Here is a 27,990-nt window from a genome sequence, read left to right as displayed (position 1 = left end):
ATATGCATTCAACTTGACGTCACGGTAGCTCAACCCTTGGGCACGGTCATTCAACACTGGGCACCGGCTGGTGCTCCAGTCGATGGCATTTGGCGGCCAAAAAGGGGGTCGATGGAGTGATACAGACATGCGTCTCATCGGACCTCTTGTCATTCATCATCGTCTGCTCCATGACGGTCGACGCCTCGAACACGACCAGATGGACGGACTAACGCTCGGCTACGTGTTCGGCTACGTGTTCGTCGTCGTCTCCATCCCTCCGAATGGCCTCGACAAATACTTGCTTGGACTTTCGGGCCTTTTTGGACCCTCGGGCCTGTTTCGACTCATCAATCTCTCGCCTGTACTTGTCACTGTCGCCGTCCTTGTCCTTGTCCTTGCTCTTGCCCTTGCCCTTGCCCTTGACTCTATTCTTGTCCCGACTCTTGTCCAACCTCTCGATGGGAGTGCGAGTGAAGATGATGTGGGTGTGCGGCATCGCGTTGTCCTTGAGCACCGGCATCGTGATGGTGCACGGCAACTCGACGTAGCGATCCCTGCCGCCGCAATGAGTCCTGGAAAAGTCCAAAGTCTGCTCGCACTCGTTGCAGTCGTCCCACTCAAACACCTGGATGAGATTTCCATTTTCATCCCAAACGGCCTCGCCGGTTTCCCTGGTTCCCCACTGCATCTCCATGGCGGCAAGATCGCCGTCGCAATCCATGCTGAGCTTGCTTACCTTTCGGAAGCCGAGGCATGCGTCCCGCTCGTCGCCCCCCTTGCTCATGCATTTCATGGTTGGGTGGACGCGGCAGGTGCCCGATATCATTGCGTAGAATGTCAGGGTCTCGATGGTGCAGTGGAAACCCTCCGGGCAAGTGTGCTCGACGGAGACCTCCCTCGTCACCGTCCTCTGCTGCGTCGACTGCTTGCTGTATTCGTAGGTGCCCTCGCCGGTCAGGACGGCGCTCGGCCCCATGATCTTGTGGTTCTGCGACAGCTTCAGGCCAACCTTCCAACCCTTGGTCACCGACCTCATGACCGCCGTCGACTGCTTGGACACGATCCTGGCCGGCATCCTCGGACCGCTGGAATTGTTGGGCTGTTCGTACACCGAAAAGGCTTGATCCTCGTGCCGTATCGCGCCGTAGGTTGCGCTCGTGAGGTTCGTGAGCTGCGTACGGTTGAGAAAGGACGTGTACGTGCACGAGAAGATGGACCAATGCCTCCAGCACGTGGGCTCGCTTGTTATCTCAACATCCTGGCTCGGGATGTTTTCCTCGGAGAGGAAGATGGCGTCTAAGCCGAGTCCGTTCTTGTCTTGGAATATCCGAAGCTCGTTCTGCACGGCATCCTGGATGCCCCGAAAATAACGGCCGCCTTTGGCGTGCACCCCCCCCCCCGCGGCGGAGGCGACGAGAAGAAGCGCGCCGGCCCTCATCGGTGTGCAACCTCGTGCCGTCGACGCGGATGCTGGTGAGGCTATCGTTCGGGCGGGAATCTTTGGTCGGATGCCGCCCTGGTTCTCACGAGAGCCCGAAGCGTCCCTTTTGTCGAGTCGGTGTCGAGTCGGATGCCGGAGACTCGCGAGGACGACCCGGGCCCGGACGCCCTCGTGACTTTATATCTCCAGGGCGTCGCCCTGGGCCATCGCGCCTTGGCCGTCGGGGGGGACAATCGACGCATGACTAACGACGTCGCCCGTGGCCATTCGCCGGCGGCCGTTAGTGTCGAGCCGGCGTCCTCGGCGACGGGCGTGGAGATGAGCCGGAAGGGCTTCCTCAACGCTAACGACGGCCTCGGTCCCTTTGATTCATTTCTGCCGGCCAAGCCTCGATGCTGAAGCACGGCACCGGCAGCCATACCGGACACAGCACGTCATGCATCTTATGCAACCGTCGCCCGGACTTTGTTCCGTCCATCTGGCCAGCTGAAGCGAGTTTTCGTCATGCGGCGTGCCATCATCATCTTCATGCGACGCTCTTCATCGCACCCTCATTTCGCATGCAGTGCCACATTCTCTGCGTGCCTTTCCATGGCCCCTTTTCGGAACTGCCTTTCCCGGCCGAGGCACGAGCTGCGTCGTTTCGCCGCCGTCTTCCGTCCAAGGAGAGGCGATCACTGTCGAGCACGGGCAACTTTCGCATCAAGGCAAGAGGCAAAGTTGTCGTACCTTGACCCTGCCGAACGGTCAGTCATTCTTCGTCGCCGCCGCTCCGCAAACTCGCCGCATCGTCCCGTGGCCCCCGACCGCAGACGACTGATAGTCATGATACACGCGTGACACCCAACACACCCAACGCACACGACACACACGACACACATTCGGGTACGGACCGACGCACCCACGTATCGTCGCCTCGTGTTCTCTTCCCACGGTGCTTCCGCAAATCCCAATACATGGCCGTGGATGGCGTGCGCCGTGCGACAGTTGCCTTCCGCACGCCGGATGCCCATCGCCAGGTGCCACGACCATGACGGAGTGTGAGCACACCGTCGCGAGCGGTGCGATGCTTGCACTTGAAAATGGCTCCGCATCGGCTGCCCTGACGTATCCCATGTTGCGGATTGATGAAAAAAAAAAATACACGGGCTGAGGGGACGATGGGCGAGCGGATGGTGACGAGGATGGTGACGAGGATGGTGGCGAGAATGGTGACGAGGATGGTGGCGAGAATGGTGACGAGGGGAGGTTGCTCGAGTCATGAGGTCGACCCGCCTTCATTCCCGCTCACGGCGCACTGACTGCGAACCGTCATGTGCCGTCGCAGTAACGCCGTGGGGGACGGACAAGGGACGCTACAGGGGGCAACGATCGCCAGCTACGGGGGACCACGAACGCTACAGGGGGCCCCGAACGCTGGCCGCGGGGGGGGCCACAAACGCTACGGGGGGCATTGAGCGCTACAGGGGTCGAGCGCTACGGGAGGCATCGAACGCTAGCCACGGGGAGGCCACGAACGCTACGGGGGGCCTCGAGCGCTACGGAGGGCTCGACAGTGGGAGGGCCCTGGCGACAAACGGTCACGACCACGGCGCCGACGTCGCGCCTTGGCTACACGGGGCATCCACGACACCGGCGGTGCAGCGTGTGCTGGAAAAGTCGATCAACGGTCACCATCTGCGTAGAAAAGCAACTACGGACCGAAACGCGTCGGGGGGTTATTTCCGGGCATGCCCACTAGCCCCTCTACTGGATGTACGTAGGTGCAGGTGTCCCTGAACATGTGCCGCCAGTGTAGCGCATGCAAGTTGGTAAGAGCACTGTAATTAATGATCAAGTACTGTGCTTGGCTGAACCAGTCGCCTACTAGGTGTAAGTACCTAGCAAGTGCCCACCACAGTACAACTTTAGTACCTGGTGCTCTGTACTGCGCGACAAGCTTAAAGTACAAGGAGGTACTGTACTGGAAGCAAATAAATGGGTCCTTGTACATGGAGGTGTACTTGCGTGTGGCTGTGCAAGAAAGTACTTGCAGGTGCTGCACAAGCAGGCCAACTTAAGTAGATCCTTGAGCAACGATGCGGCGCGCATACCGGTAATTGCAGCACAACGTACAGGCACCATGGTAGCGTCTAGGTGTAATTGTACGTACACATAGTGGTGCGGAGTACCGAGCTTTAAGTACAGCACTGAACACGTCCTTTGTGTGCAGGCATTAATTGGTGGTGCCGTGAATGCGAACAAATACTGTGCTTGTGCTTGTGCTTGTATAAATAGGCACCTAGTATGTACTGTAGTAAGTATTACAGTAGTGCCGGATGTACTTGTACTTGCTTGCAGTGCACTCTGTGCCGAGTGCCGTGGCTCAGTACCGGTCAAGTACGGTCATGCCTCAGTACAAGTACCGGCCAGTCAAGTACCGTCATGCCTCCGTACAAGTACCGGCCGGTCAAGTACCGTCATGCATCTGCACAGGTACCAGCCGGTCAAGTACCGTCATGGCTCTGCACAGGTACCAGCTGGTCAAGTACCGCCAGGCCTCTGCACAAGTACCGGCCAGCGCTCCACTGCCACCCATGCCGTTACCTCTACTCCGTACTGTGCCGTTGGTGTACTGTACTTGTGCGCAACCCAATCACCACCTGTACACTGACTGATGATGCTTTCAGTGCTTGCCTGCTGTACAAGTAGTACTCTTTGCGCCTTGGTGGGCAAGTACACTGAACTCCGTACACGCATGTACAGTACATATACCTGCAACTACAGTACTTGGTATTACTGCACTTGCTTTACGTACCGGCCGGGCCAAGCACGGTGCTTGCGAATGATACAGAGTACTCTGTACTTGTTGCTGCTATTTGTATTACTGCACAGTGCTTGTGAATAATGCAGAGTCCCCCGTACTTGTTGCTGCCGTCGGTATTACTGCACTGACTCTACGCACCGTCTGGGCCAAGCACAGTGATTGTGAATGATACAGAGTACTCCGTGCTTGTTGCTGCTATTGCCACTTGTATTCTGCATGTACAGAGTGCTTTGTCAGTACTTGCATCCCGTAAACAAGTACTTGCCTACCTAGTACTGACACTATTGCGGTACAGTACAAGTATTCCGCACACGTACTTACTGTGAGTACTTACTGTACACTCTACAAGTACAGAGTGCTTTGTCGGTACTTGCATCCCCCTAAGCAAGGACTTGCCTACCTAGTGCTGACAATCTGTTACAGCACTCCGTACAGTGCAAGTATTCCGCACAAGTACTGTAAGTACATGTAATTACTCCGCCCAAGCACTCCGCACACGCAATCCTCCCTACACTGCCATGCCTTTCTCCCGATCATCGCTGCCCTGCCTTGGCTTCCTCCCGACCATCGCCGCCCTGGCTCTGCCTGCGCCCCCGACGACGGCATGTCGGCTCGTCCTCGTGCCCGTGCGTGCGCGACGGAACCTCTCTCCCGCGATGCCCGTCCTTGTCCTTCGATTCCCTTCGCCGTAGGCCCTCCTGCGTCGAGCAGAGGGCCGCCGATCCGTCGCTTCAGCGCTCGACGCCGCCGGAACGGACAAACAAACGGGCGTCCCCGCTATTAAAACCCGAGTTGGAGCCTCGTCAGGCGTCGAGCCTCGTGCCCGTGGCCGCCGCCGCAGCCTCTTGACCCTCGTCGTCAAGCTTTTGCTCCTTCGCCCGTTCAGCCCTCGACCCTCGACAGCGGTGCCGCGACGCAACCATGCCGCCGACGCCTGGCCCCGACGCGGCGTCGACGCCTTCGCCGCCTCCTCACCCGCGGCGGCACCCGTGGAAGCTGCCGCCGTGGCTCGACCACTTCAACGCCCGCGACCTCAAGATGCTGCTGCGTTGCTGGACCGCCGCCTGGGTCGCCATGATGCTCGTCTTCGTCGGCCCGGCCTTCGATGCCCTCGGCGTCGCCACCTTCTTCGCCTCGCTGCTCCTCTTCATCGTCCCGCCCGCGACGATCCTCTTCGTCTACCTCCTCGCCGCCTTCTCCCTCATGCTCGGCATGTGTCTCGCCTGGGCCTGGGGCCTGCTGGCCATGAAGGCCGCCCTCGCCGCCCGGCCCGATGCCGAGACGGCCGCCGCCTTCCACGCCCTCCAGCAGCAGGCCGTCCTGCGGGCCAACCAGACGGGTCAGGCCGTCGCCTGGGAGGCCGTCCTCCTCACCGACGACGGCTTCATGCTCGACGCCCGCGTCACCGCCGTCTACTTCGTCATGTGCTGCCTCTTCATCTACGCCCTCGCCCGGCTGCGCTGCGCCAACGCCAAGCTCGTCCTGCTGCAGCTCTTCGGCACCATCGCCATCGACCTCTTCCTCCTCTACGGCCCCGTCCTGCCCACCTTCACCCCGAGGCTGCCCGTCGTGCTCGTCAAGCCGGCGGCCGTCGGCGTCGGCCTCGGCATCGCCTGCTGCGTCCTCTTCTTCCCGCAGTCGTCCTCGTACGTCGTCCTCGGCCAGATGGAGCAGCTCCTCCGCCTCGGCGACGCCGCTCTCGACCTCACCCGTGCCGGCCTCGACAAGGAGCCGCTCCGCCTCGCCGATCTGAAGGCCGCCAAGAGTCGCATGATCGGCGTCTCCAAGGCCATTGAGCCCATACTCGCCTTCCTGCCCCTCGACTTCTCGCGCGGTCGGTGGAACGCCGACGACGTCAAGTCTCTGCAGCCGCCCATCCGAGAGGCCATGCTCGCGAGCTTGTCGCTGCTCGACCTGCAAGCCGCGAGCGTCAAGGCGGCCGAAAAGGGGGAGAAGCTGGCGCTGTGGGAGGCGCCTCGAGATGCAGGTGCCGAAGTCGACATCCGCGCCGCCGGCCAACGTCAGTTGGTCGAAACGTCGGACCTCTGGAACGCCCTCAAGAGTCCCGAGCACGGCGCGATGCGCGATCGTGCCCTCGAGGCCCTCAGGGACACTACCGGCGACATCCTCCAAGCCTGCTCGCGGTCCAACGAGCTCGCCGCGAGGTGCATCAACACCGTCAATACGCGCCGCTGGATCCGTCGCCCGTCGCAGCGCGAGTTTGACGAGCTCGCCGACGAGCTCGAGGACCTGCTGGCCACCCTACGCGCCGCGCGGGTGACGTGCGTCGCCGACGCCACCGAGGCCGTCCTCGACAGTCACGCCGACCTCTTCGACGACGACGGCCAGCTGAAGCACCCCGAAAAGCTGGACGGGCCACTCTCGCTGCACGGCATCGTCATCTCCATGGTCGTCGAGGAGCGCATCCTGGGTGCCGCCCTCGCCGCCGAGAGGCTCCTGGAGCAGATACTGCGCCTCGTCCGGGCGCGCACGACGCATCGCCTCTGGCTCCCTTCCCGGCTGCAGTACGCCGTCTCTTGGCTGTTCGACGGGCATCTCACCGTGCCCATCTCGTCGACGGATGACGTCAAGGACCCCGACGCCCTCGCGGACGACGAGTCGCTCGAGGAGCAGGCCGAGGAGCTCCATCGCCGTCTGCGCCTCAGCCGGGGCCGCGTGCGTCCTCCCCGGCACGCGAGTTGGCTCAGCCGCGCCTTGGTCGGCACCTTTCGCTGGCTCTTCAACCCGGCCGGCCTGTACGCCCTCCGCATGGTGGTGGTGACGGTCGTCACCGCCATCCCCGCCGTCATCCCCCACTCGGCCGGCTTCTTCTACCGCGAAAAGGGCATCTGGGGCGTCATCACGGCCCAGACCTGCCTGCTCGTCTACATGGCCGACTTCACCTTTTCCCTTGTCTCGCGCGGCCTCGGCACCGTCCTCGGCGGCGTCATGGGCATGGTCGCCTGGTACGTCGGATCCGGCTCCGGCATCGGGAACCCGTACGGCATGGGCGCCAGCACCGCCGTCGTGACTGTCATCCTCATGTGGTGGCGCATCTTCCTGCCGCCGGCCTACATGCAGGCGAGCGCCATGACGGGCGCGACCTTTGCCCTCGTCGTCGGCTTCAGCTGGGACCAGAACCACATCCGGCAGGACGGGCTGCCCGGCCTCGGCTACGAGGCCTTCTGGAAGCGCGTCGTGACCGTCCTGCTGGGCTTCGTCGCCGCCGCCGTCGTCCAGCTGTTCCCGAAGCCCCCCTCGGCGACGAAGCACGTCCGCCGGACGCTGGCGAGAACGGTGCGGACGCTGTCGGACCACTACGCCCTGCTGCTGTCGCACTGGGGCCACGCCGACCGGGCGAGCCCCCTGGGCGCCGCGGCCGAGCAGCTCTCGCTTCAGGTGGCGGAGACGCTGCTCTCGCTCGATGAGACCATCGCGCTGCTCCGCTTCGAGCTCAGCTTCGGACCCTTTGACCAAAAGGTGCTGCGGGAGACGCAGGAGCAGTGCCAGCACATGAACCAATCCCTCGGCCGCCTGCTCGACCTCGCGACGTCGCTGCCCAGGGACCTGCAGGACCGGCTCGTCGAGAGGGTGGGCATCCTCGACGACGGCGTCATCGGCGACGTCATGGCCGTGCTCGGCCTCATCGAGCAGGCGCTGAGGACGGCATCGCCTCTGCCGGAGCGGCTGCCGACGCCGCTCGTGCGTCGGTTCTACGACTCGTGGCACCAGCAGCATCGCGGCGCCATGCTGAGCCGGTCGCTGGTGCGGGACGAGAACTATCGCCGGTACTGCGTCGCCGCCTCGGCCTATCTCAAGTTTCTGTCGACGATTGACGACCTCGTGCTGCAGCTCAAGGCGGTGCTGGGTGAGTGCCACGTCATCCATCAATGGGACAGGGAAGAAGCATGAAGAAGCATAGCACGGTCCCGTTCGCTCTGGTCGGGTGCTGCAAGCTGCGCGTGATGGGGTGGGCAGTGTTGCCAACGTCGCAGCATGCCATGCACAATACAAAGACTACTAGAACGGTGTCTGTACGGGTACTTGTATATTCAGTCTTTTATATTACCACAGCCAGCGGCCTTGGCTCATGTATGGATGCCGAGGGATGTGGACTTGAATACGGGGCCGAGGGATGTGGACTTGGACCTAATGAAAAGAACAGACTGACTCATTGAGCCATGACTGGCCGTCGCCATCACTTTCTCACCAAAATATAAATGAATGTCATGCGTGACATTCGATGATGATGACAGGATGGGCCTGTTTGCTTCGTGCGCCACTCGTCTAGTTGTGCAGGGCATGGCGTTGATGGCATCGGTCCTGAAGGATGCCCTCGGCAGAATCATCTCGCTTTGACGGTTGCATTCATGCACACAGCGGTTCATTCGGTGCACGGAGCAAGTGAATTGGTCCGTCAGTCATTCTTTTCATTCTTTTCAAACCATCTCGGGGCTTAGGCAAAGACGACCGTCTTGACGCCGTTCAGGAAGACCCTTTTTTCGGCGTACCAGCGCACGGCGGTGGCGAGCACCTGGCTCTCAATAATGGAGCCCTCCTCGGTCAGCTCCTTGGGGTCCATGCTGTGATCGACACGGGCCACACGCTGCTCGATGATGGGCCCCTCGTCCAGGTCGGCCGTGACAAAGTGAGCGGTGGCGCCGGTAATCTTGACGCCGCGGTCGTAGGCCTGGTGGTAGGGCTTCGCTCCCTTGAAGGAGGGCAGGAAGCTGTGGTGGATGTTGATGATGCGACCGGACATGGCGGAGCAGAGGGTCGGGGATAGGACCTGCATGTAGCGGGCGAGGACGATGAGCTCGACGCCGTGCTGCTGGGCGAGCTCGAGGATGCGCGACTCCTGCTCCGTCTTGGTCTCCTTCGTGACGGGGAGGTGGTGAAACTCGATACCGTAGCTGCGGGCGAGGGGTTCGTAGTCGGCATGGTTGGAGACGATGACGGGGACCTGTGGCGCGAGCGTGAGCGACTCGGACGTCGACTTTGGCGCGTCGTCATGGGACACGGTAAATGCCGCTCATGCGATATGCAGGGATGCCACGTCGACAAACGTACCTCGATGCGCAGCTGGCCAGCCTTCATTCGGAACAGCAGGTCGTTCAGGCAGTGTCCGATCTTGGAGACCATGATGAGGACCCTCATCTTCCGCGCCGTCGGCCGCACGTCGTAGGTCATGCCATACTCGGCGGCGAGCTCGCCAAAGGGCGTCGTCAGATGCTCCGTCGTGCTCTTGTCGGGCGCCGGGCCAAAGTGGACGCGCATGAAGAAGCGATTCGAGACGGGGTCGCTGAACTGCTGCAGGTCGAGGATGTTGTGACCGTGCCGGGCGAAGACGGCGGTGACGGCGTGGACGATGCCAGGCTTGTCCGGGCACGTAAGCGTGAGGATGTGGTCGTCGGTCATGGCCATTCTGATGGATTCTTCAGCGCTCGATCCTTTGCACGACCTCTTGTTGCGTTGCCGTCGTCGGGTGATGATGGAGGAGCGAAGTCCAAATCTTTCAGTGGAGACGGGCCCCGAATCCGGCGAGGCCCACACCAACGTTTCGCACTGGGAGGTTCGCCCGGACTTGGCTCGGCATTCCGCCGCAGCGCCGAGTCATTAAGTCGGTCCGCTGCGTGCTGCCGGTAATTAATCAGCAAGGTAGGCGACGTGAGGTATGGCGCCTGGCATGCGCCTGGCATGCGCCTGGCATGCCGGAAGAGGCACGGATGAGTATGGATCCAGGCGCAAACATTCTTGTATTTGCAGCGAACATGTACCTGTTCGGCGCCGATTCGGATCTCAATCCCGTCCTTGTGGGGCGCCGCGGCGACGGCGGCACCGGCGGCGGCGGCGGCAGCTTTCCTTCTTGGGAAGGTTCTTCGGCATCCTCCCGTCACGGCTGAGCTGGAACCCCCCATGCCCCGTTCGGCATCTTGTGTCGTCGGCAGAATCGTTCCGTTTGTTGCTCAGAAGGACATGACAACAAGGAGGTGCTGACGGCCGCCCCGGCCAGCACTCTCCACTGTCCTCTCTTCTCTTCCGCCACGCGTAGGGACCATCTTGCAGTTCGAGCTCGGGGGTTTGTCGAGAGAGATGACGCATTCGAAGAGGCCAATCGACCGCCAAGACCGCCCCTTCGCATGGCCCAGCCCTTTCCATGCACGTACCCGACGCCGAGACGCCGCGACGTCTACTCTTCCAGGGCCGGCTGCTGCTTACCCCCGTCTCCGGCCCACCATTGACCAATTCGTTGCGGGCGCGCTCTATGCTGACCGTGTTGAAAGTCTTGGCTTTCGACTGCACCCTCAGCCCGGGATTACACTCAACGCGCTGGCGTTGCACAGCTTGAGAAGGATATCGAATCCATGTCTGCTGACCGACAATCTGTTCCGTGTATTCGACGACTATGCGAGATGGCAGGCTGGATACGCGAGACGGGGGGGGGAGGCGGGCAGGGGTGCGTCTGAGACTTGGTACCCGGTGGAGCAGGGACGAAGAATTTCGATGACGATGACAGGTGGATTGATGACAGGCAGTCGTATCTGTACTCCGTAACGAGGCCATCGTTGGGCTGCCAAGCTCAAGTTGCTGTCGTGCCATCTCAGGTCCGGCATCGAGAGTGGCGCGAGAAGGTGCATTGAGCAGTTGACTGCCCAGCAAGGGCTCCAACACATCCATCCACTCGCAGCATGTGCGTGGTCGGCGGTCAACACGTGGCGTCTATCCGGGTTCGAGGTGCGGACGATGCCAAGAACGATCTATTTCGTCACGCATTTGTATTCGTACGCTGCTTCGTCGCCTGCTCAGCCCGGCATGCGACTGCGGCCGATCCAACCTCTGTCGAGAAACAAAGGCAGGTTTCTCGATTCGGACCTTCGACACCGATCCCAATCATCATCGTGTAATCAATGCGCATGTGCGTTTTCGGACCTCCACTTGGCAGTGGCTTGCCCCGGGTTGGTATGTCGTCTACTTGCTGCCTCGTGGCTTGACAAGCATGGTTGTCCAAGGAATCCTGTAGATGCGTATCTGGTTGTTGATGCGAAGCAGCCGGCGGGGAGGAGGCACCCTCGACAGGGGTAGCACCAGAGGCGGAGCAGCCTCCGTGTATCTGTATCCAACGGCCACGCTTGTCTCGTCGTTCACGAGCAACGTTCCATCCTCGGTTGGACAGGTCCGACGCAAAAGGCCAACGTGGACAGTAGGGAACTTGAACCGTGCCGCAGACAAGGAACGATCCCTCCCCTCTGCGCTGCGCACGCCTGCCAACCGTCTGCCTCGTGCCTTTGCCTCGTGCGACCGTCGCACCCTTCCAGCCAGCGTTTCATTCCTCGAAGCAAGGCAAACTTAATTTTTAAGCATAACGAGCGAGGCCCATCTCTGCCAAATCCTTGAGACATGACCCTCGTCACACTGCTTGCATTCGGCACGTCATTCCCAGGCCACGTCGCCGTCGGTGAAATGATTCGACCACACGTAGGGTCGCTACCGCCAGCGCAGCCGGCTCGCGGAAGCATCGGTTGACAAGCTCCATGGCGCCCGTGTTCGTGCAAGTAAAGTACGCTCTGGTTCCGGCGCCTCCACGCCGGCCGTCACGAGCGACATCTCCGCTCCAACCATGGTAGGACAGACCCCTGTCGTCTGACTGTCTCTTGGCGGAGCCTCAGCCTCCCGGTGGCTTCGGCGCCCAAGCAGGGAATGGCAGAGGTCCGAAATAATGACCAACTGCCGTCTCCGTAATCTCGGAACTCCCTGGTCATGGATCTGCGTCGATACGTCCAATGGCAAGCCGGCAATTTTTCCCTAGGCCGCGGTCGCTTCGCAATCAGTAATATCATCTCACAGCGACTTGTCCGTACAAACTTGCGGGCGCATGCTGACCATTTGCCGAGCGCCACCGTCGAGGAGTGTCCGTTCAATACTGACGGGAAGGAGTGCGCGATGCGACGGGCATGGGCGTGAGCGTGGATGTGGATGGAGATAACGGCCGTGGACCAAGCGGCGACGGGACGCCGAGCCGGGGCTGACGATGCGGAGTGCCGCTGATGGTATCTCCATCGGAGATATTGTTCATTCCCACCGCCGTGCGGCAAGTTTGTATTCTTCCACACTCGCTCGACCCGTCGGCCCTTGGGGTTTCACCGCACCTTGACGCCCGCTCTTCCTCGACGGCCTTGTCTCAGCCTCGCGAGTTCGCGCCGACGCTTTGGCGAACCCTTGGCGACACAATGTGTTTTCCGATTGCGCGTCCTTTGCCCTGATGGGTCTTGCCGTCTCCGGCACTGACCATGGATCAAAATGGCAGCCGGCCTACCTCCAAACGATGACCCTGCTCAGGGTGGGTGCGACGAGGATCGTGCCCCGAACTTGACTTTCATAAGAGCCATCAAGCCCGGCGTGGAGCCCCGTAGTTGGGACCGTGACTTCTCCGCAGCTCGTGCTCACTCCCCTTGCTCGGCCGGAGGGATACTTCGAACCGACCAGCCTCTCGTTCAACCCATTACCAGGTTCAGTCTTGGCTCGCCCCCCGGCGTCGTCGTGGCGTGTCAACCTCGCCATGACGGGCGACTTCGATCCCGATCCCGAGCTGTGCCGCCAGTACGCCCATTTCGCCTCTCATCTGGTGCGCTGGCAGTTCAAGATTCTATACTGGACCATGTTCTTCGTCAACCTCGCGCTGCTTTTTCTTGCCTCTTGGATATACATCAAGTTTGTCCCGCCCTGCACGCCTCGCGAGAGCAGGACTGACGGGAAGCGCAGAGGCCAACTCGCGCTGGAGAGAACGTCGCCGAATACGAGGAAGCGTGCCAACATACTGACGAGATACATCTTCGCCTGCCTCGGCTGCGTCTTCGTCTCGACGGTCGTCGTCGTCATGGAGGCCTACGCCCTGTTGGCACTGCAGTTTTGCGACGGCGAGAATCTCATGTCGCTCTACTGGTCTACCTGGACCATGATTCAGGTGGGATCGTTGATAGCCATCGTCGGCATCATCCTGGCCCTGCTCCATTCCTTGCGGAACAGGAAGCATCCGTACGTGTTTGGTGCCCTCACGGCATGCGTCCGGCGAGCTAGAGGCACGGCCAAGCTGACAATGCCGCAGTCCTTGGGCCCTCGCGCTGGGGACTCCTGTTCTCGTCATTGCCGGGTTCCTGCACCTCTTTCACGACTGCACCAAGAAGCGAGTCAAGAACATTCGGCATCGACGACGACAGCAGCAGACGGGAAGCGCCGATCTCGGGCCACCCATGAGCCAAGCGTGAGTGACTATGGTGTCGAGCGTGACTATGGTGTCGGGGGTGACCCGGCGTGTCCCCGGCCATCCATCATTGGGCTGACGAGGACATTTCCAGAAACACCATCATGGATGGTGATGGCGAGGAAGACGAAGGCATCCACGCCCACTTCATCGGCTTCACCGTCAACGGCGGGCCGATTGTCCGTTTCGTGAACCCCATTTCCGACTCGATCGACACGGGACAAGGCGAGATCCTCGGGTACTGCAGGGAGAATCGTCCCATCATAGCGTACGAAATGGGCGTCATCGACTTCACGCCCGAAACTCGAGCCGCGAGCGTTGACACGAGTCCCGGGCCAGGCAAGGGGAGAGGGGTGGCGGGGACAGCATGAACCGAGGACGATGCGTCGTTGGATGACAGGCTTGGGAACAGCGTTGCCTATTCCGATTGCAATTTTAATATAAATTTTTCGTCTTCACAAAATCTCCAGTTTAAATCAAGCCTCATGGTCGATTGATTGTGAAGTGGTCGCCCTTTGCTTGAGCTTGCAACCGGGGCACAATCGGAACGCCAAAGAGACTGACGATCATGGACGATGCAATCCTCGGCATGGACCGACAGACTCGGCATGGACTGACAGAGTGTTGGATTCGAGCGGCTGGAAGCAGCTGGAAGCAGCCGGCAAGATCTCCCTCCGTCCTGACATTGTGAATGGGAGTCGTCGAAGATGGGGTTGCACGTATTGCAGCCCAGGCAGAGTCGGTGGATATCGATTCCCAGCAGAGACAGCCTGTGATTTGCTTTGTGGTGGGGGGTGCGTCCTTATTCGCCGCTATCGGCCTTTGTCCATCAGTCAGCACACAGCATTCACCACCTGCCATTGTTCGCTCCCTTCTTCAATTCTTCTTTTTGCTTCCTCGACATTCCACAGACGTCCTTGACCGCCACTTCTTCGTCGCTGAAGGATACGTACCCAAGTACTGCCTGCTGGGACTTGCCCTTCGCCAACAACACGCATCGCCACGGCTTCTCTTTTCTCCGACGTCGGGAGGGGCTCCGAAATGGGCCTCGACAAGGTCAAACACGTCGTGCTGGCAAGTGACAAGACGCTCACCCGGTGCCGAAAGGCCTCGTCCATCCGCTCTAACACGTCAATAGGTTCTCTCGGGCAAGGGCGGCGTCGGCAAGTCGTCCGTTACCACCCAGCTCGCCCTCTCCCTCTCCCTCGCCGGGCACTCGGTCGGCATCCTCGACGTCGACCTGACGGGTCCCTCGATCCCACGCATGCTCTCGGTCGAAGGCTCCAAGGTCACGCAGGTACCCGGCGGCTGGGCACCGGTCCCCGTGCACGATGCGGACGCCACCGCGGGCGTCGGAAGTCTGCATGCCATGAGCCTCGGTTTCCTGCTGCAGAGCAGAGGCGACGCAGTCGTGTGGCGCGGCCCGAAGAAGACGGCGATGATACGCCAGTTCCTGCGTGACGTCCTGTGGGCCGAAACGGACTATCTGCTCATCGACACGCCGCCCGGGACGAGCGACGAGCACATCTCACTGGCCGAGACGCTGCAGGCCGAGACGCGGCCAGGCCAGGTCGCCGGCGCAGTGGTGGTGACGACGCCGCAAGCCGTCGCCACCTCGGACGTGCGCAAGGAACTCAACTTTTGCTTCAAGACGGGCATCCACGTCCTCGGCGTCGTTGAGAACATGAGCGGCTTCGTCTGTCCGCACTGCGCCGAGTGCACCGATATCTTCGGTTCCGGCGGCGGCCGCGTCATGGCCGACGAGTTCAAGGTGCCCTTCCTCGGCAGCGTACCCATGGATGCCCAATTCATCACTCTGCTCGAAGAGGGCCGCAGGCCACGGTATCCCGTAGGCACCCGGGTGGGCGGCCGGGATGTTTCCTCGCCTGTTGCGGCCGAGGGAGACGAGGGCACGCTCGTGGCCAAGTACCCGTCCTGCTCGCTGTCGCACGTCTTCAGAGACATGGCGGACAAGCTGCGAGACAAGGTGCTGGAGCCCCGGCGGGAAGCTTGACAAAGGCAGAGTCATGACAATGGCAGAGTCAAAACATGGCTTCAATCCATGGCCCCGCCGCCCGCTCGTCGCGTTGGACGCATCGTCAAGGACGGATGAAAATCGTTGCACGGCAGCCACTCGGGACTTCATCGACTACGGACCTTTCATCCTCTACTGCCGGAAGACGCGGCCGAGGTCGAGCACGGAAACGAAGATGCACCCAGAGTCGCGAGCCAGGAGACGAGAAGGCTCGAGTGGCCACAACCCTTGCACGGGACGAAGACGATTTCGGAGCACAGCAAACGCATGTAACGAAGCGCGTCAATCACATCACGATCCGTCTCGGAAGGGCCTCTGGGTGTTTTTGGTTTGCATTTTCACGCAGCACGAGCACGAGCACGCGGCACTGCCGAGGTCCCCTCTCTGCCCTCCCTACAAGTGAGACTGGCCCTGGTCGGACTGTCTGTCCGTCTCATCAGGCCGTGCCGTGCCGTCACCTCAGTTCGGCCATTTTCAGACGCAAGCTCGATGGTCCAGATTCAGCCAACCAAAACCCCCTTCGGGGAGGGGGCAATGTAACCCCCCCGCCGCGAAGGCCTCCGAGTGATTGCCCGCTAGCTTGCCCAGCTGCCGACAGAATTTGCCCAATTTACCGCCAGAGACACCGTGGATGCCAGCGAGAAGTGAAGTTTCGCCGGCACCGTGGCTGGTCGGCCGAGAGGAACCCTGCAGAGCCCGCCCACACTTTTTCCCGAGGCCTCGAAAGGGTTCCCTGGGCTTCGTCCGACTCTTTCAACATTCCGCGGCCCTCGGGAACGTTGGATGAATTTGTTTTCGGTGTCTTGCCCGAGAAATACGAGAAATACTACAGTGCCGGCGTGCCAAGTTTGCGGACCATCGTCGCTCTCGCTGGTTGCCTCCGCACTGTACGCTCACTGTACGTTGTGTGCGCTGTGGTGCGAGTGCCACTGTGCGAGGTCCGTGCCTTGCCGACGTCACCACCACTCACCACCAAGCACCAAGCGGCCACTCAGGTTAGCGAAGCTCGCGCGGGGCAATAAATTTTAAAAATCTGATCAACCTCCACACTCCGGATTCCTTCCCTACCGCACCGCACCGCACCGCACGCGAGCGACGACACCACCATCGCAGCCGACCGCTGAGAATATCGCACCGTCATCCCATGTGCACGTAGACGCATCTTCGGCACGTTGTTGTCCCCCGCACGCCTCTGACGGCCACCCGCCGCGACTCGCGCCGGCGCCTGCTCCTCACATCACGTCTCGTCCTGGCCTTTCATGCAATCGACTGACCCGCTTCGCTTTCTCTTCTCCCGTCCCTCCAAGTAAGCCCTTCCTGTTCCTCTTCCGCCCGTGATCCCCCGCCCTCTGCTCGTGCCTTCTCCCGTCAGCAGGTAGCGCTGACGAGTCAGGCCTCGATAGCACCCCGTCCCTCCCGACCACCAACCGACCCCCCGGCCTTTGACAGCGGACGACGTCTCGCTCTGCTGGATCCGATACTTGTCTGACGGGTATCGGACCGCCGCAGCTCGATCAACATTCTGTCGCCAAAGTCGTTTCTCCATCCTCTCCGCTTCCGACCTCCTTAACGTCCCCTACGTGACGTTGGCCACTCCCCGCACGGCTCATTGCTGCTGGCTTCCGCCAGCGTCTTTGGCTCCGCCATCTCCTGTGGGCCTACTCTCTCGGACGGACGCCGCAAGGTCTGTTTGAGTGCCAGCTAGTGCTCCGCGGATTCTGCCACCGGGGCAAGGAACGGTGTCTGGCTCGAGATTGGCCGGTGCTCATCGGCTTCCGCTGCTTCGTCCATCCCTTGTCCATCCCTTTGGTTTCGTTTCGCTCGAAACGACGACAGGAGAAGCAGCATGGTCAACTTGTCGGTGCCCAGGAACTATACCTTTTCGCCCTCCGACGGTACACCCCATCTCACCATCAATCACGATGTCGCCGCCGACTTGGACTCGACCAACGCCTTTGAAGGTCCGTTTCCCCTCGCCGGACCTCGTCGAGCGTGGCGCTGACCCTCGCAGGCCCCGAGAAGCTTCTCGAAGTCTGGTTCGCCCCGAGCGCCGATGCCCTGCCCGTAACGGCCGGCCCCGACGGCTTGAAGGGCGTCCCTTCGGAGACGTGGGTTGGCATGCTGGACATGGTCAACTGCAAGATCCTCTCGGTTCTCGAGTCCGACTCGGTCGATGCCTACCTCCTTTCCGAATCAAGCATGTTCGTCTTCCCCCACAAGCTCATCCTGAAGACTTGCGGCACCACGACGCTCCTCCTCGGCCTCCAGCGCCTGCTCCACATTGCCGCCGCCGATGCCGGCTTCCCCTTCAGCAACGCACCGTCGGTCGACGACATTCGGGCGGCCGCCACTCCCTACCGCGTCTTCTACAGCCGGAAGAACTTTCTGTTCCCCGACCAGCAGCGCGGGCCCCACCGCAGCTGGAAGCAGGAGGTCAAGTACCTCGACGACATGCTCGAGGGCGGCGGAAGCGCCTACATGGTGGGCAAGATGAACGGAGACCACTGGTATCTCTACATCACCTCACCCAAGCAGACGCTCACGCCTCCCCTGACGCCCGAGTCCGAGGTCAACGGCCAGCCGACTCCGGACGACTCTGTCATGTCCACGGGCGCCAGCACCCCGGGCGCCAACCACAACGACGAGACGCTCGAGATCCTCATGACGGACCTCGATCCCGAGAACGCCAAGCAATTTTACTTGTCGCACGCGAGTGCGGTCGCCAGCGACAGGCTTGCTGCGGAGGCTGGCGAGGCTCGCCGGGAGGCCGTCGACAGCCTCAGCGGCCTCGCCACTCCCCTCGACGAGGTGGACGTGTTTGACAACGGCGGCGGCGATGACCTCGACGCCGCCAAGCTCGGCGCCATCGAGGAGCTCACCACCGAGGGTCATGCCCTCGGCACTGTCGTTTCGAAGAACTGCGGCTTGTCCGACGTCTACCCGGCTTCGGTCTACCCCGATGCTCGCGTCGACGCCTACCTCTTCAGCCCTTGCGGCTTCTCCGCGAACGGCGTCATTCCGGCACCGCCCACGGCTCAGGTCGACAAGACCAACTCGACGCACTACTTTACCGTCCACGTCACGCCCGAGCCGGGCTTCTCGTTCGCGTCGTTTGAGACCAACGTGCCTAGCGGGCAGACGGGTCGCACGACGGCGGAAATCATCGAGCATGTCGTCGGCATCTTCCGCCCGGGCCGCTTCAGCGTGACCCTCTTCGAGGCCAAGGGCCCCGGCGCCAACCCGTACGGCATGGGGGACGGCAACTTTAAGAGCCTCGCCATGCAACGGCTCGTCGATCCCGTCCGGGGCTACAAGCGCATCGACCGCATCGTGCACGATTTTGACGACTACGATCTGGTATTCCGCTTCTATGAGCGCGAGGATTGGTCCGGAGGCAAGGCGGCTCGCGTGGGAGAAGTTATGTGATGGCCATGTTTTGTCGAGCGAAATGCCTGTCTGTGTGCGTGTCTCTCTCTCCATGTCACTCTCACTTCCTGTCTTTCTCCGTTTCATCTCTTGCTCTCGTACGTCGGGCTGGATTGAACGGGCAAAATTCCTAGGGCTAGTGGTTTCAACACTCGTTCAACGAACGCTCATGCTTGTACGTGCCAGGTAACCAGCAGTAGGCCCATCCCAGACACTTGATCAACCAACGCTCATACTTGTTTACGTGCCAGGTAACCAGCAGTAGGCCCATCCCAGACACTTGTTCAACCAACGCTCATACTTTTTTGCGTGCCAGATAACCAGCAGTAGGCCCATCCCAGACCATCCCAGATAGACCCATCCCAGATGCCACTTGCACGTCAACTCATCGCGCACCGTATGGCTCTTTGTCAACTGCGCCAAAGAAGAAAAAGAAAAGAAAAAGGTACAAGCCGAGACGACTACGTTTGAGATGTCAAATCAGCAGAGGGCCTTTTTTTCTTGTCCATTCGTTTCTGCAACTCCGTAATCCAATTGATCAGGTGAGCACAGGCTCGGAGAGGCAAGCAGGACTGTGTGGAGAACCACTGTGTTCACTGTATGATAAAGTTTGCGTCTTGCTTATCGATTAATATCATCACGTGACTTGACCTCTTGAAATTTTCTTGCGACACCAACACCAACCGCCTGGAGAGCATCACCAGCGGCTGCATACTGACAAACCACAATAATCCCCCTCACTCAAGGCTCCATCCCAGCCACGTGGTCTCGCCAGCATCGCTCTTTTCCTTAATCAACGCGACGAGATCGAGGAAACGGAAAAGGACGAAGCAAACCCCTCCCCCGAGCAGAAGAAGACCAATCGCCACGATGCATCTCATGTACACCCTCGACAGCAACGGCAACCGCCTGTACACGCTCAAGAAGGTCGCCCACGGACAGGTGACCAAGTCGGCGCACCCGGCGCGCTTCTCTCCCGACGACAAGTGGTCCCGCCAGAGAGTCACGCTGAAGAGGCGGTTTGGCCTGCTGTTGACGCAGCAGAGTGAGTTGAACTTTGTCATCGGAAGGGGAGCTGCATGCGGAAGTGCTGACGACTCGAGCAGAGGAGGAGTAGACTTTGTACGAATCACGGGCGAGGGCTGCCGCCTCAACTTCAATGGTGGGGGAGCTGCGGTGTCGATCCTAGAAGTGGGAGGTTTGGTGGAGATGGTGTCTCGGTGCAGAACAGTACGTTGCTCGCTCATGGACTGGCGTTTACGGTCACGGCTTGGGAATTCGAATTGATTGCTGCGAAATTACCGTCCAAGTCTTTGTCTATTCGTCCATGCGTCATGCTCCTCGTAGCCGTCGTCATCATCTCCGAGTGCGTGGAAAATGTCGCTTGCCCGCTTCGTGCTAATGCTTGCGCTTGGAGTTCACATTCCGCCCTGCGCCGACGCGGATCTTGCCGCCGCCGGCTGACCGCGCTCCGGTCAAGATATCCGGCAGGTAGTCCTGGTCCATGATGTCCTTTGTCTTCTGCCGGCGCAGGCTGTCCGACGCCCGGCCGTACTCCTTCTGGTCCTCGGCGAGGATCAGGTCTTGACCCCAGCCATTCTTGCCACCACCCACATGCTTCGCGAGCTTGCCGTTGGCGCTGCCGTGGACAGGCTTGGGCACGCTGTAAACGTTGCCGCGGTTGTTCCACTGGAAGTTGCGCTTGAGGTGGATCTTGAAGTTGCCATGCTGGTCGGTCGAGCAGCTGACGCGGTTGAGGGTGGGCTGGCCGCAGGAGGGGCAGAACTGCTTGCTCATGTCCTTTGTGACGTTGAAGCAGCCGTGGCATCGCAAGACCCAGTTCTTGAGCTGCGTGATGCGCGCAAAGGACGGCGTTATGAGGTTGAGGTTCATGCGCAGGGCCACGTTCTGCATGGCGTAGTCGGACGTGAGCACGGCCGCTTGAAGGGTCGACTGCGCACACTGGGCGGGAACGGCAGTGCTCGAGTCCATGGCCTGGTGTTTCTTGAGGTTGGACGGAGTGATCCATCCGTCGTCGTCGTCCGAGTCGTCCGAGACGTCCAGCTGCGGCGATTGGGCCGTCTCCGTCGCGGCGTCTCCGTCGGGGCGGTTATCGGTTCCCACCGGCATCGACATTTCCACTGTCGTGGCGACAGCCTCCAAAGCCGTCGTGGTTGCCGAGGGGTCGGTTGAGTCTTCGACCTCGCTCGACTCGTTCAAGTCCAGGTTCTCCAGGTTGCTCTCGAGCTCCGACTCTTCCGTTCGGGGGTCTGAAACAACTTTTGATTCAGGTCGAGTCCCGGATTCCGTGCTCGATATCTCGGGCGTCGGGGCAACCGCGGCAGTCTCGGCCACCACCCCCTCTGCACCGTTCGAAGCTTGGTTGGGTCGACCATTCAACGTCTTCTGGCCGGGCGTGTTTCGCAGCCTCCAATCTCCCCCGTTGCGCTCGCACTCCAGCTCGTAGCCTAGAGCCAGGATCTCGAGATCGGGGCGGCTCAGCACCGCCAGGTCACCCGTCCTCCGGGAAAACGCCTGGATGTGCTTTACACTCTCGGCTTTGGGCGAGCGAACGGTGACGAAGGGCAGGAGGGTCGTCTGGACTCGAGAGCGCGTGGCGGCATCGCGGATCTCGGGGATGACGGATGGAATGGTATACAGAGACACCGCCTTGGCGAGCAGCACGCTGACGGGGGGGTCGTTTTTGATCAGCGGGCCGGTGTCGAGGACGAGGCTGTGGATGGGCTTCTGCACCGCCGTCGGCACGGAGCCGGGCTCCGAGGCATCGGCCATGAGTATGCAGGAGGTGGGATAGTTTTGATGCGTATCGTCGATTGTGAATCGATGCGAGCACGACCTGGAGGAAGTGGGATGGTGCTGATGAGTGTCGTCGATTGTGAATCGATGCGAGTACGACCTGGAGGAAGTGGGATGGTGCTGATGAGTATCGTCGATTGTGAATCGATGCGAGCACGACCTGGAGATTGTTGGAGAATACTTGGCGAGCGTAAGTTGGCTCGTTGGCGATATGCCTGCTGCACAGAATGGATGCCGGCCAGTGCGCGGGGCAATTTGCGTTGGCAGCAAAAACTTGTTATCGCGATAAGACGACGAGGCGAGGCGAGAGTTCAAAGTCACGTGCGCCAGATTGAATGATGTCAACGGCGAGCTTCATTTTCACTGCACTTGTAAGTCCAATATCACACTTGAATTACACTCGCCAGTATTACTTGATTGTGTCATGCAGTGTACGTCTGCATGCGATGGTGCGTACTCTCTACAAGAAAGCATGCTTGCATTGTCATGTTTTTTTATCGCTGCTCCTGTTTTGCATGGCAATCGTCGATCGTCTCCTGGCAGCTGGTTCTGCCATGGATCGTGATGAATCAGATGAGTGCTCGCGACAAGCCTGTTGCAGGACTTCATAAGTAGTAGGTCATCCGGTCTTATTTGTAAATTGTAGCGTGAATAGCACCTCAGCTAGGTGTGACACGCGGTCGTTTGATGCCCTGTCATCGTGGGCATGTGCCGCTAGATGGCTCCTCTGATGCCGCATCAGTTTTGGAGCTTCGTCGGCGCTCCTACGCAGTAACGGTAGTTAACTCGACATGTCCTTGGCTTTGCTTCGTTCCTCGTCGTCTCCGTCTCGTCGAAACAGTGGTTTGATTGCCGAAATGAACACACGCCGACTCCAAGTCGATTTGCACGATGGTTGTCGCCCCGGGCATCGACAGCCACACGCGAGAGCTGGTTTGCGTGAGACGTACACAACGGCAATAACAATGAATGCCCTGTTCCGTCGCCTCATTTTCGCCTCCAGACTTTGTAATTCCCACGTCACATCTTGTTTGATACTCTTCGCTGCGCTGCCTTGCGGCTGCCAAAAGACCGCCCGAGATGCAGGGTAGGTCCGGCAGGGGCCGGGGCTGAGGCGCGACGTGCGACCGACGAAACATGCGACCAACGAAACGTTGCCGACAGGGGAGGCAGTTGTATTGTGGGGGAAATGATGCATCGTCCATGTCGCCGCATGGCATCGTATAGCCTCGCAGCTCGCCACGAACGGTGCCGGGGGGGGGGTTCTGCAGGATACCGAATCGGCCCGCCCCAGGAGCATCACTGCCTGGTGGCATCCGTACTGTTGTTCGTGCTCGGATAGGGAAAAGAAACTTCCCTAGCCTCCCACCCTCCTTAAAAAATCCGTTCACCAGGCGTAGGGGCAAAAGAAGGCAAAAACGGCGTAGGAGCGGACAAGTTGTTTCGGTCCCCCGTGCCATCGGGAGGCAAATGGTACGACGACCGTGGGTTGCATGTGGCAGGCCAGAGACGCAGCCTTCACTTCCGTCGCCAGCCCAAGGGGGACTGGCTGAATGCCCCGTCAGGCAAACGAAGCGGAAGCACCCAGGATACGGAAGCGGGCGAGGCTTGCTGGGAACTGGACGACACGGCACCTGCCAGTCAGCCACAAAGCAACATTGTCAGGCGGCCGGAAAAAAACCATGGAAAAACCGCTGGCAGCTGCGGGACGCCTCCATTCTTTAGCTGGACCGGACTCGATGCGCCGGTGTGTGCTTGACGGCGAGTGCCATCAGCCTCTCGGCCATCCGATTGTCGTGAACCTGTGCAGGAGGATGACGAGATGGCCACAGACGCGAGAGCTTTCTCGCAACAGGCACATTTGCGACTCGGGCGAGAGGGAGGATGACTGGCTGCTGTGCACGTAAAGGCCACTAGGAGCGGTAAAATGACAGACGACAGTAGCCAATGCAGCGGAAGAACCTCGACGAGGAGGCAGATGAGGAGAGCCGTCATGACGACGACTGTGCAGGTAGCACTCTGTACTGTATTGTACAGTGGACATGTATGTACAGGGGATATGAAGTTGTACAGTACTAGGAGTATGCATGTACGTGCTGGGGGCATGAGGTTGCAAGTGCACATGCATGTACGGGGGGTATGAAGCTGTACAGTACGGAGTACAGACTATTACAGTAATGCTGTAAGGGCAAGAAAATGTACGGCGAACTAGGGGGAGACCTGGGTGTCATTTGGTACAACCACTTGTACTTGTGCCTGCAGTACTATGCAAGTACATGCATACTTGTACTGTAGGTGTAGATACAGCACAGTACTTACTTACTCCGTACTCTGTACTGTAGTCGTAAACGTGTACATGCACTTGAGTAAATAAGTACATGTACGTGTACAAGCATTAATACTTGAACGGTGAGAAGTTGGAACTGAATACGGAGTACGAGCTGTATTAATTCCTATGGGCCTACGGGATTGGATTACTTACTATTAGTACGGAGTATAAGTAAGTTCATGTATTATTGCGTACGGAGTACAGTAAAACAAACTACCTAGTACCTTACCAATCTATCAGTAGGCACTATTAGTAACTCGGACGTGCAAATCATACTTACCTAGTACTTAAGTACTCCGTAAGTATAGCACTCAAAAAGTATTCGCGCCTGGAAGTACAGGGGACTCCGTACTTAATTACAGTACAGCAAGTACTTACTTACAAGCATAACCACAGCAAGTATACGGAGTAGTTCGCTTTGAAATGTCGTGCGCTTGCACCCTCGCCTGATACTTGCAGTATTATAGCATTTAGGTGTGCCAGTACATGCATCTGCTGCCACGTCATGTTCACTGACGTCTACGAGCACAGCTCTTACATGGGCCGGTGCATATTTGCCGCATCATGTTCACCGACGTCCAAGAACGAGCACGGCTCGTACATGCACCGATACATGCGTGGCGCGGCAGTAACATGATGCACCAATCATTGCCTACCAGTCACGGCTCGTACATGCACCGATACTTACATGCGTGGTGCGGCAGCAACATGATGCACCAATTATTACCTACCAGCAGCAAGTACCTCGACGCAAGTGCCGGCGCAAGTTGCCCTACCGCGCTCCGTACGTCGGAGGCACGGGGTGCACCTCGACAAAGTGCGAGCTTGTCATCGTTCATTTCCATTCTACAATGACAACCCGGTTGTGTACGGAGTACCGACTCGACCATTATGCTGCGCAGGCAAGCACATGATGAAGAGGGAATGATCAGTATAATCATTCATGCACGACACAAGATCGCACTTGGGGCAAGTGTCCCGTCATGCAAGTACTGTACCTAGTCCTTACAGTGCAGTACTGTACTTGTTCCGCCGCACATGACGCATGCTTGCCGAAGACATGACCCCCTTACCGAGCACTGTACTTGCGGCATGTACAGGTACAGTACTTGAACTTACAGTACTTTGGTGCTTACAGTGCTTACAGTGCCTACTTGAACACTGCAAGTACAGTACGCATTGCTACTCCGTACGGAGCAATGACGGGAACACAGACGACAGAGTTTCCATTGCTCGACTTTCACCACGTACATGCAGCAAGAACAGCAGGTCCAGTAAGTATTTTTCGACCAAGGTGCAGATGACGTGCGCGTGCCAGGAGTAAGTAATTTGCGTTCGTTCGTGCCGGCACCTAGCACATGAACAATGCACGTAATTGGCTCGTCTCCCCCACCGGCGCCAGCGGACGGCGGCGGACATGGAAAGGAGTTTGGGGAGGCTGCCAGTGACGTTCATGACGGCCAGCGGCGACGGTCCACTGAAAAGGCCTGGAGACCGACCCGGTGGAGGCGAGAAGGGGTACGGAGCGCCAACGTGCCCTCGCTTGCACGCCGACTCCTTCTCCGTACCGATCCTGGCAGTGCACCGTAGCAGCGCAGCACACGAAGCCCGGCGTCTCGTGCGGCGCAATGCAACTTGGCAGGCAACAGTCGGCCTGCTCCGTGACGAGTGCCATATCCTCGCCGCGCTTCGGTACGGTACAGTGGCCGGCCGCCCGTAGGAGCTCCCAGAAGAAGAAACAAACAAACAAAAGGACTCGCAAGTACTCTTCCATTCTCGCCGTCGCGGACGAATACGAGATGACGGTACGTGCCATGTACTCAGAACCTCCCGGCACCACCCGGGGTACGTGCATCCGCGTACGCCTGCGTGCATGTACGCACGTACCGCGGGGTGTACGGGGTACGGCGCAGCGCAACGGGGACAGGTACCGGCAGTTTGACAGGTACCTACGACGACGGGTCCCTGCTCCTGAATTCTCGCACTTGTACTTGTACTGTACTTGATTACTTGCTGGCAAGTGCTCGGTAGCAGCACCGGGCTGACAGCGCAGCACTCGCTCCCATTACCACTTGGTTCCTACAGCACGAGTCCATACTACTGTACCTGCTAAGCTACAGTAGTACGCACAGGTCCTTGTAATAACTCGTGCATGCTCCATCTACTGTGCGTACAGTTACTTGCAGTACATGCAGGTGCCTCTCGAGAGACTTGCCAGTCGCAGTGCTCCGTACGAGCAATCCCTGCCAAACTGCGCTTACTGCACAAGTACAGTCGACCTGACAGGAGACGCACATGTCCTCCGTACTCCGTACTTACTCCGTATTGCTCCGTACGGTAATGCTCGCGGCGCCAACGAACAGGGGAGGGAGCAAATTGTTGGCACCGCGAACGCGCAAGGATCTACCTCGTCGGGCCCTGCAGCGACCAATTTCGTGCCCGCGAGTCCTGTCCCACCCTGAGGGTGACACGAAAGTAAGTGCATGTACTTGTTTGTGCTTGCACTTGCTTATACTGCTTGCAAGTACGTTCATACATGCGGCACATGTACAACGAGGTACAACTAGGTGCACATCTACAGTACGGGTACATGCACTGTACTCCGTACTCGGTACCGTTACCTGCCCCTGCAAGTACTCGTACGTACTGTACTTTGTTGTACGGAGTGCTGTACAGTACGAAGTGCGGAGTACTGTAAGTAATTATACTACTAGGTAGGTAATATGCAAGTACCAAGCTGTGCAGTAGGTACGGCCAGTCCTCGCCGTGCCTAGTAAGGTTACCTAGTACTAGGTACCTAGTTAGTACTCCGTAAGTACAGGTAGGTAGGTAGTAGGCAGTGCACCTGAAAGTCAGTGCACCACCGGTACTTACATTGCTCGTCAGGTGCTTGCGCCTGTACCGGCACTCGTCCAGCACGTGCCGGCGTGCGGTGGTATGCAAGAACAAGTACTTCGTGCTTGCATGGATCATGAGCACCGAGCTGGAGGTGCAAATGAAATTAATACATGCTCCATTTCCAGCAAGCAAGTGCCTGGTACGTACGGAGTACAAGTACAGGAACTGCACAGAGTGCATGCGACGAATCTCCAGGATACTCCACAAGGTACCTAGTATCGTACAAGTACTGGACGCCGTGCAGTGCTTACTTGCACGAACTTTAATACATGTAGTACTCCGTACTCTGTAAGTACATTTCCATCGACTTGCTGTAGAGTACTTCCTGTGCAAGTAGGAATAGGTACATCTACAGTACCGTTGCGTCCATACTGTACACCTACAGTACTTCCATGCTTGTACATGTATGCTTGTGCTGCGAGCGCGTGCTGCACATGTACCGCCCAAATTTTCAATGGTAGATCGACAGTGAATCTTTGCAAGCCCGCGAGACACCACTGTCCGCCTGCAGTAAGTATATGCACCTGCAGTACGGAGTACACGCGCTTGCAGTACATGCACCTGCAGTAAGTACATGCGCCTGCAGTACATCGCCTGCAGTACATGATCGCGGCATGGGAGCCCAAAGGATCCAATCGGCTCGACCTGCCAGGTATTGTACAGTATTTACATGCACAATCATGTACTGCAAGTAGCGTAGCTGTGCTCCATTGTGTCTAGTAGTCACATCCAGTACTTACCCTATGCACGTCGTCACATCCAGTACTTACCTTATGCGAGTTCTTACCTTATGCATGTAGTCACATACAGTACTTACCTTGCGCATTCTCCGTACCTATTATGTGCATGTACTTACTGCAAGTACGCAGTACTGTACAGTACTTACTTACTTTACGCCGTACTCCGTAATTGCTAGGTGTGGAGCGAGTGTACATGCAGGTGTACAGTGCTCCGTACTTACTGCGCTCCGTAACCATCAAGCAAGTATTATCACAAC

General features: G+C 59.0%; 8 protein-coding genes across 8 annotated transcripts; 5 read left to right on the top strand and 3 right to left on the bottom strand.

Annotated features, from left to right (window-relative positions):
* Positions 1-208: 208 nt before the first annotated feature.
* On the bottom strand, positions 209-1,420 carry DCS_01987 (uncharacterized protein; the record flags this gene model as incomplete). The annotated part of the gene is made up of 1 exon (XM_040799318.1): positions 209-1,420. The coding sequence occupies one exon, from the start codon at positions 1,418-1,420 to the stop codon at positions 209-211; it is 1,212 nt and encodes a 403-aa protein (XP_040660201.1).
* A 3,730-nt stretch (positions 1,421-5,150) lies between these two features.
* DCS_01986 (uncharacterized protein) lies at positions 5,151-8,141 on the top strand (the record flags this gene model as incomplete). Its single annotated transcript, XM_040799317.1, has 1 exon — positions 5,151-8,141. One exon carries the CDS (start codon positions 5,151-5,153, stop codon positions 8,139-8,141), a length of 2,991 nt encoding a protein of 996 aa, XP_040660200.1.
* Positions 8,142-8,685: 544 nt separating this feature from the next.
* On the bottom strand, positions 8,686-9,653 carry DCS_01985 (formyltetrahydrofolate deformylase; the record flags this gene model as incomplete). The annotated part of the gene is made up of 2 exons (XM_040799316.1): positions 8,686-9,225; positions 9,300-9,653. 2 exons carry the CDS (start codon positions 9,651-9,653, stop codon positions 8,686-8,688), a joined length of 894 nt encoding a protein of 297 aa, XP_040660199.1.
* Positions 9,654-12,527: 2,874 nt separating this feature from the next.
* DCS_01984 (uncharacterized protein) lies at positions 12,528-13,859 on the top strand (the record flags this gene model as incomplete). The annotated part of the gene is made up of 4 exons (XM_040799315.1): positions 12,528-12,567; positions 12,611-13,262; positions 13,333-13,488; positions 13,583-13,859. The coding sequence occupies 4 exons, from the start codon at positions 12,528-12,530 to the stop codon at positions 13,857-13,859; spliced, it is 1,125 nt and encodes a 374-aa protein (XP_040660198.1).
* A 670-nt stretch (positions 13,860-14,529) lies between these two features.
* Positions 14,530-15,502, top strand: DCS_01983 (cytosolic Fe-S cluster assembling factor cfd1; the record flags this gene model as incomplete). Its single annotated transcript, XM_040799314.1, has 2 exons — positions 14,530-14,544; positions 14,627-15,502. The coding sequence occupies 2 exons, from the start codon at positions 14,530-14,532 to the stop codon at positions 15,500-15,502; spliced, it is 891 nt and encodes a 296-aa protein (XP_040660197.1).
* A 1,867-nt stretch (positions 15,503-17,369) lies between these two features.
* Positions 17,370-18,949, top strand: DCS_01982 (S-adenosylmethionine decarboxylase; the record flags this gene model as incomplete). Its single annotated transcript, XM_040799313.1, has 2 exons — positions 17,370-17,484; positions 17,535-18,949. 2 exons carry the CDS (start codon positions 17,370-17,372, stop codon positions 18,947-18,949), a joined length of 1,530 nt encoding a protein of 509 aa, XP_040660196.1.
* An 870-nt stretch (positions 18,950-19,819) lies between these two features.
* On the top strand, positions 19,820-20,066 carry DCS_01981 (H/ACA ribonucleoprotein complex subunit 3; the record flags this gene model as incomplete). The annotated part of the gene is made up of 2 exons (XM_040799312.1): positions 19,820-19,994; positions 20,056-20,066. The coding sequence occupies 2 exons, from the start codon at positions 19,820-19,822 to the stop codon at positions 20,064-20,066; spliced, it is 186 nt and encodes a 61-aa protein (XP_040660195.1).
* A 281-nt stretch (positions 20,067-20,347) lies between these two features.
* On the bottom strand, positions 20,348-21,742 carry DCS_01980 (uncharacterized protein; the record flags this gene model as incomplete). The annotated part of the gene is made up of 1 exon (XM_040799311.1): positions 20,348-21,742. One exon carries the CDS (start codon positions 21,740-21,742, stop codon positions 20,348-20,350), a length of 1,395 nt encoding a protein of 464 aa, XP_040660194.1.
* Positions 21,743-27,990: the final 6,248 nt, after the last annotated feature.

Source organism: Drechmeria coniospora, chromosome 01 (assembly GCF_001625195.1).
Source record: "Drechmeria coniospora strain ARSEF 6962 chromosome 01, whole genome shotgun sequence".
In the NCBI taxonomy this organism is placed as follows: Eukaryota; Fungi; Ascomycota; class Sordariomycetes; order Hypocreales; family Ophiocordycipitaceae; genus Drechmeria; species Drechmeria coniospora.
This window is presented reverse-complemented; position numbering and strand designations above follow the sequence as displayed.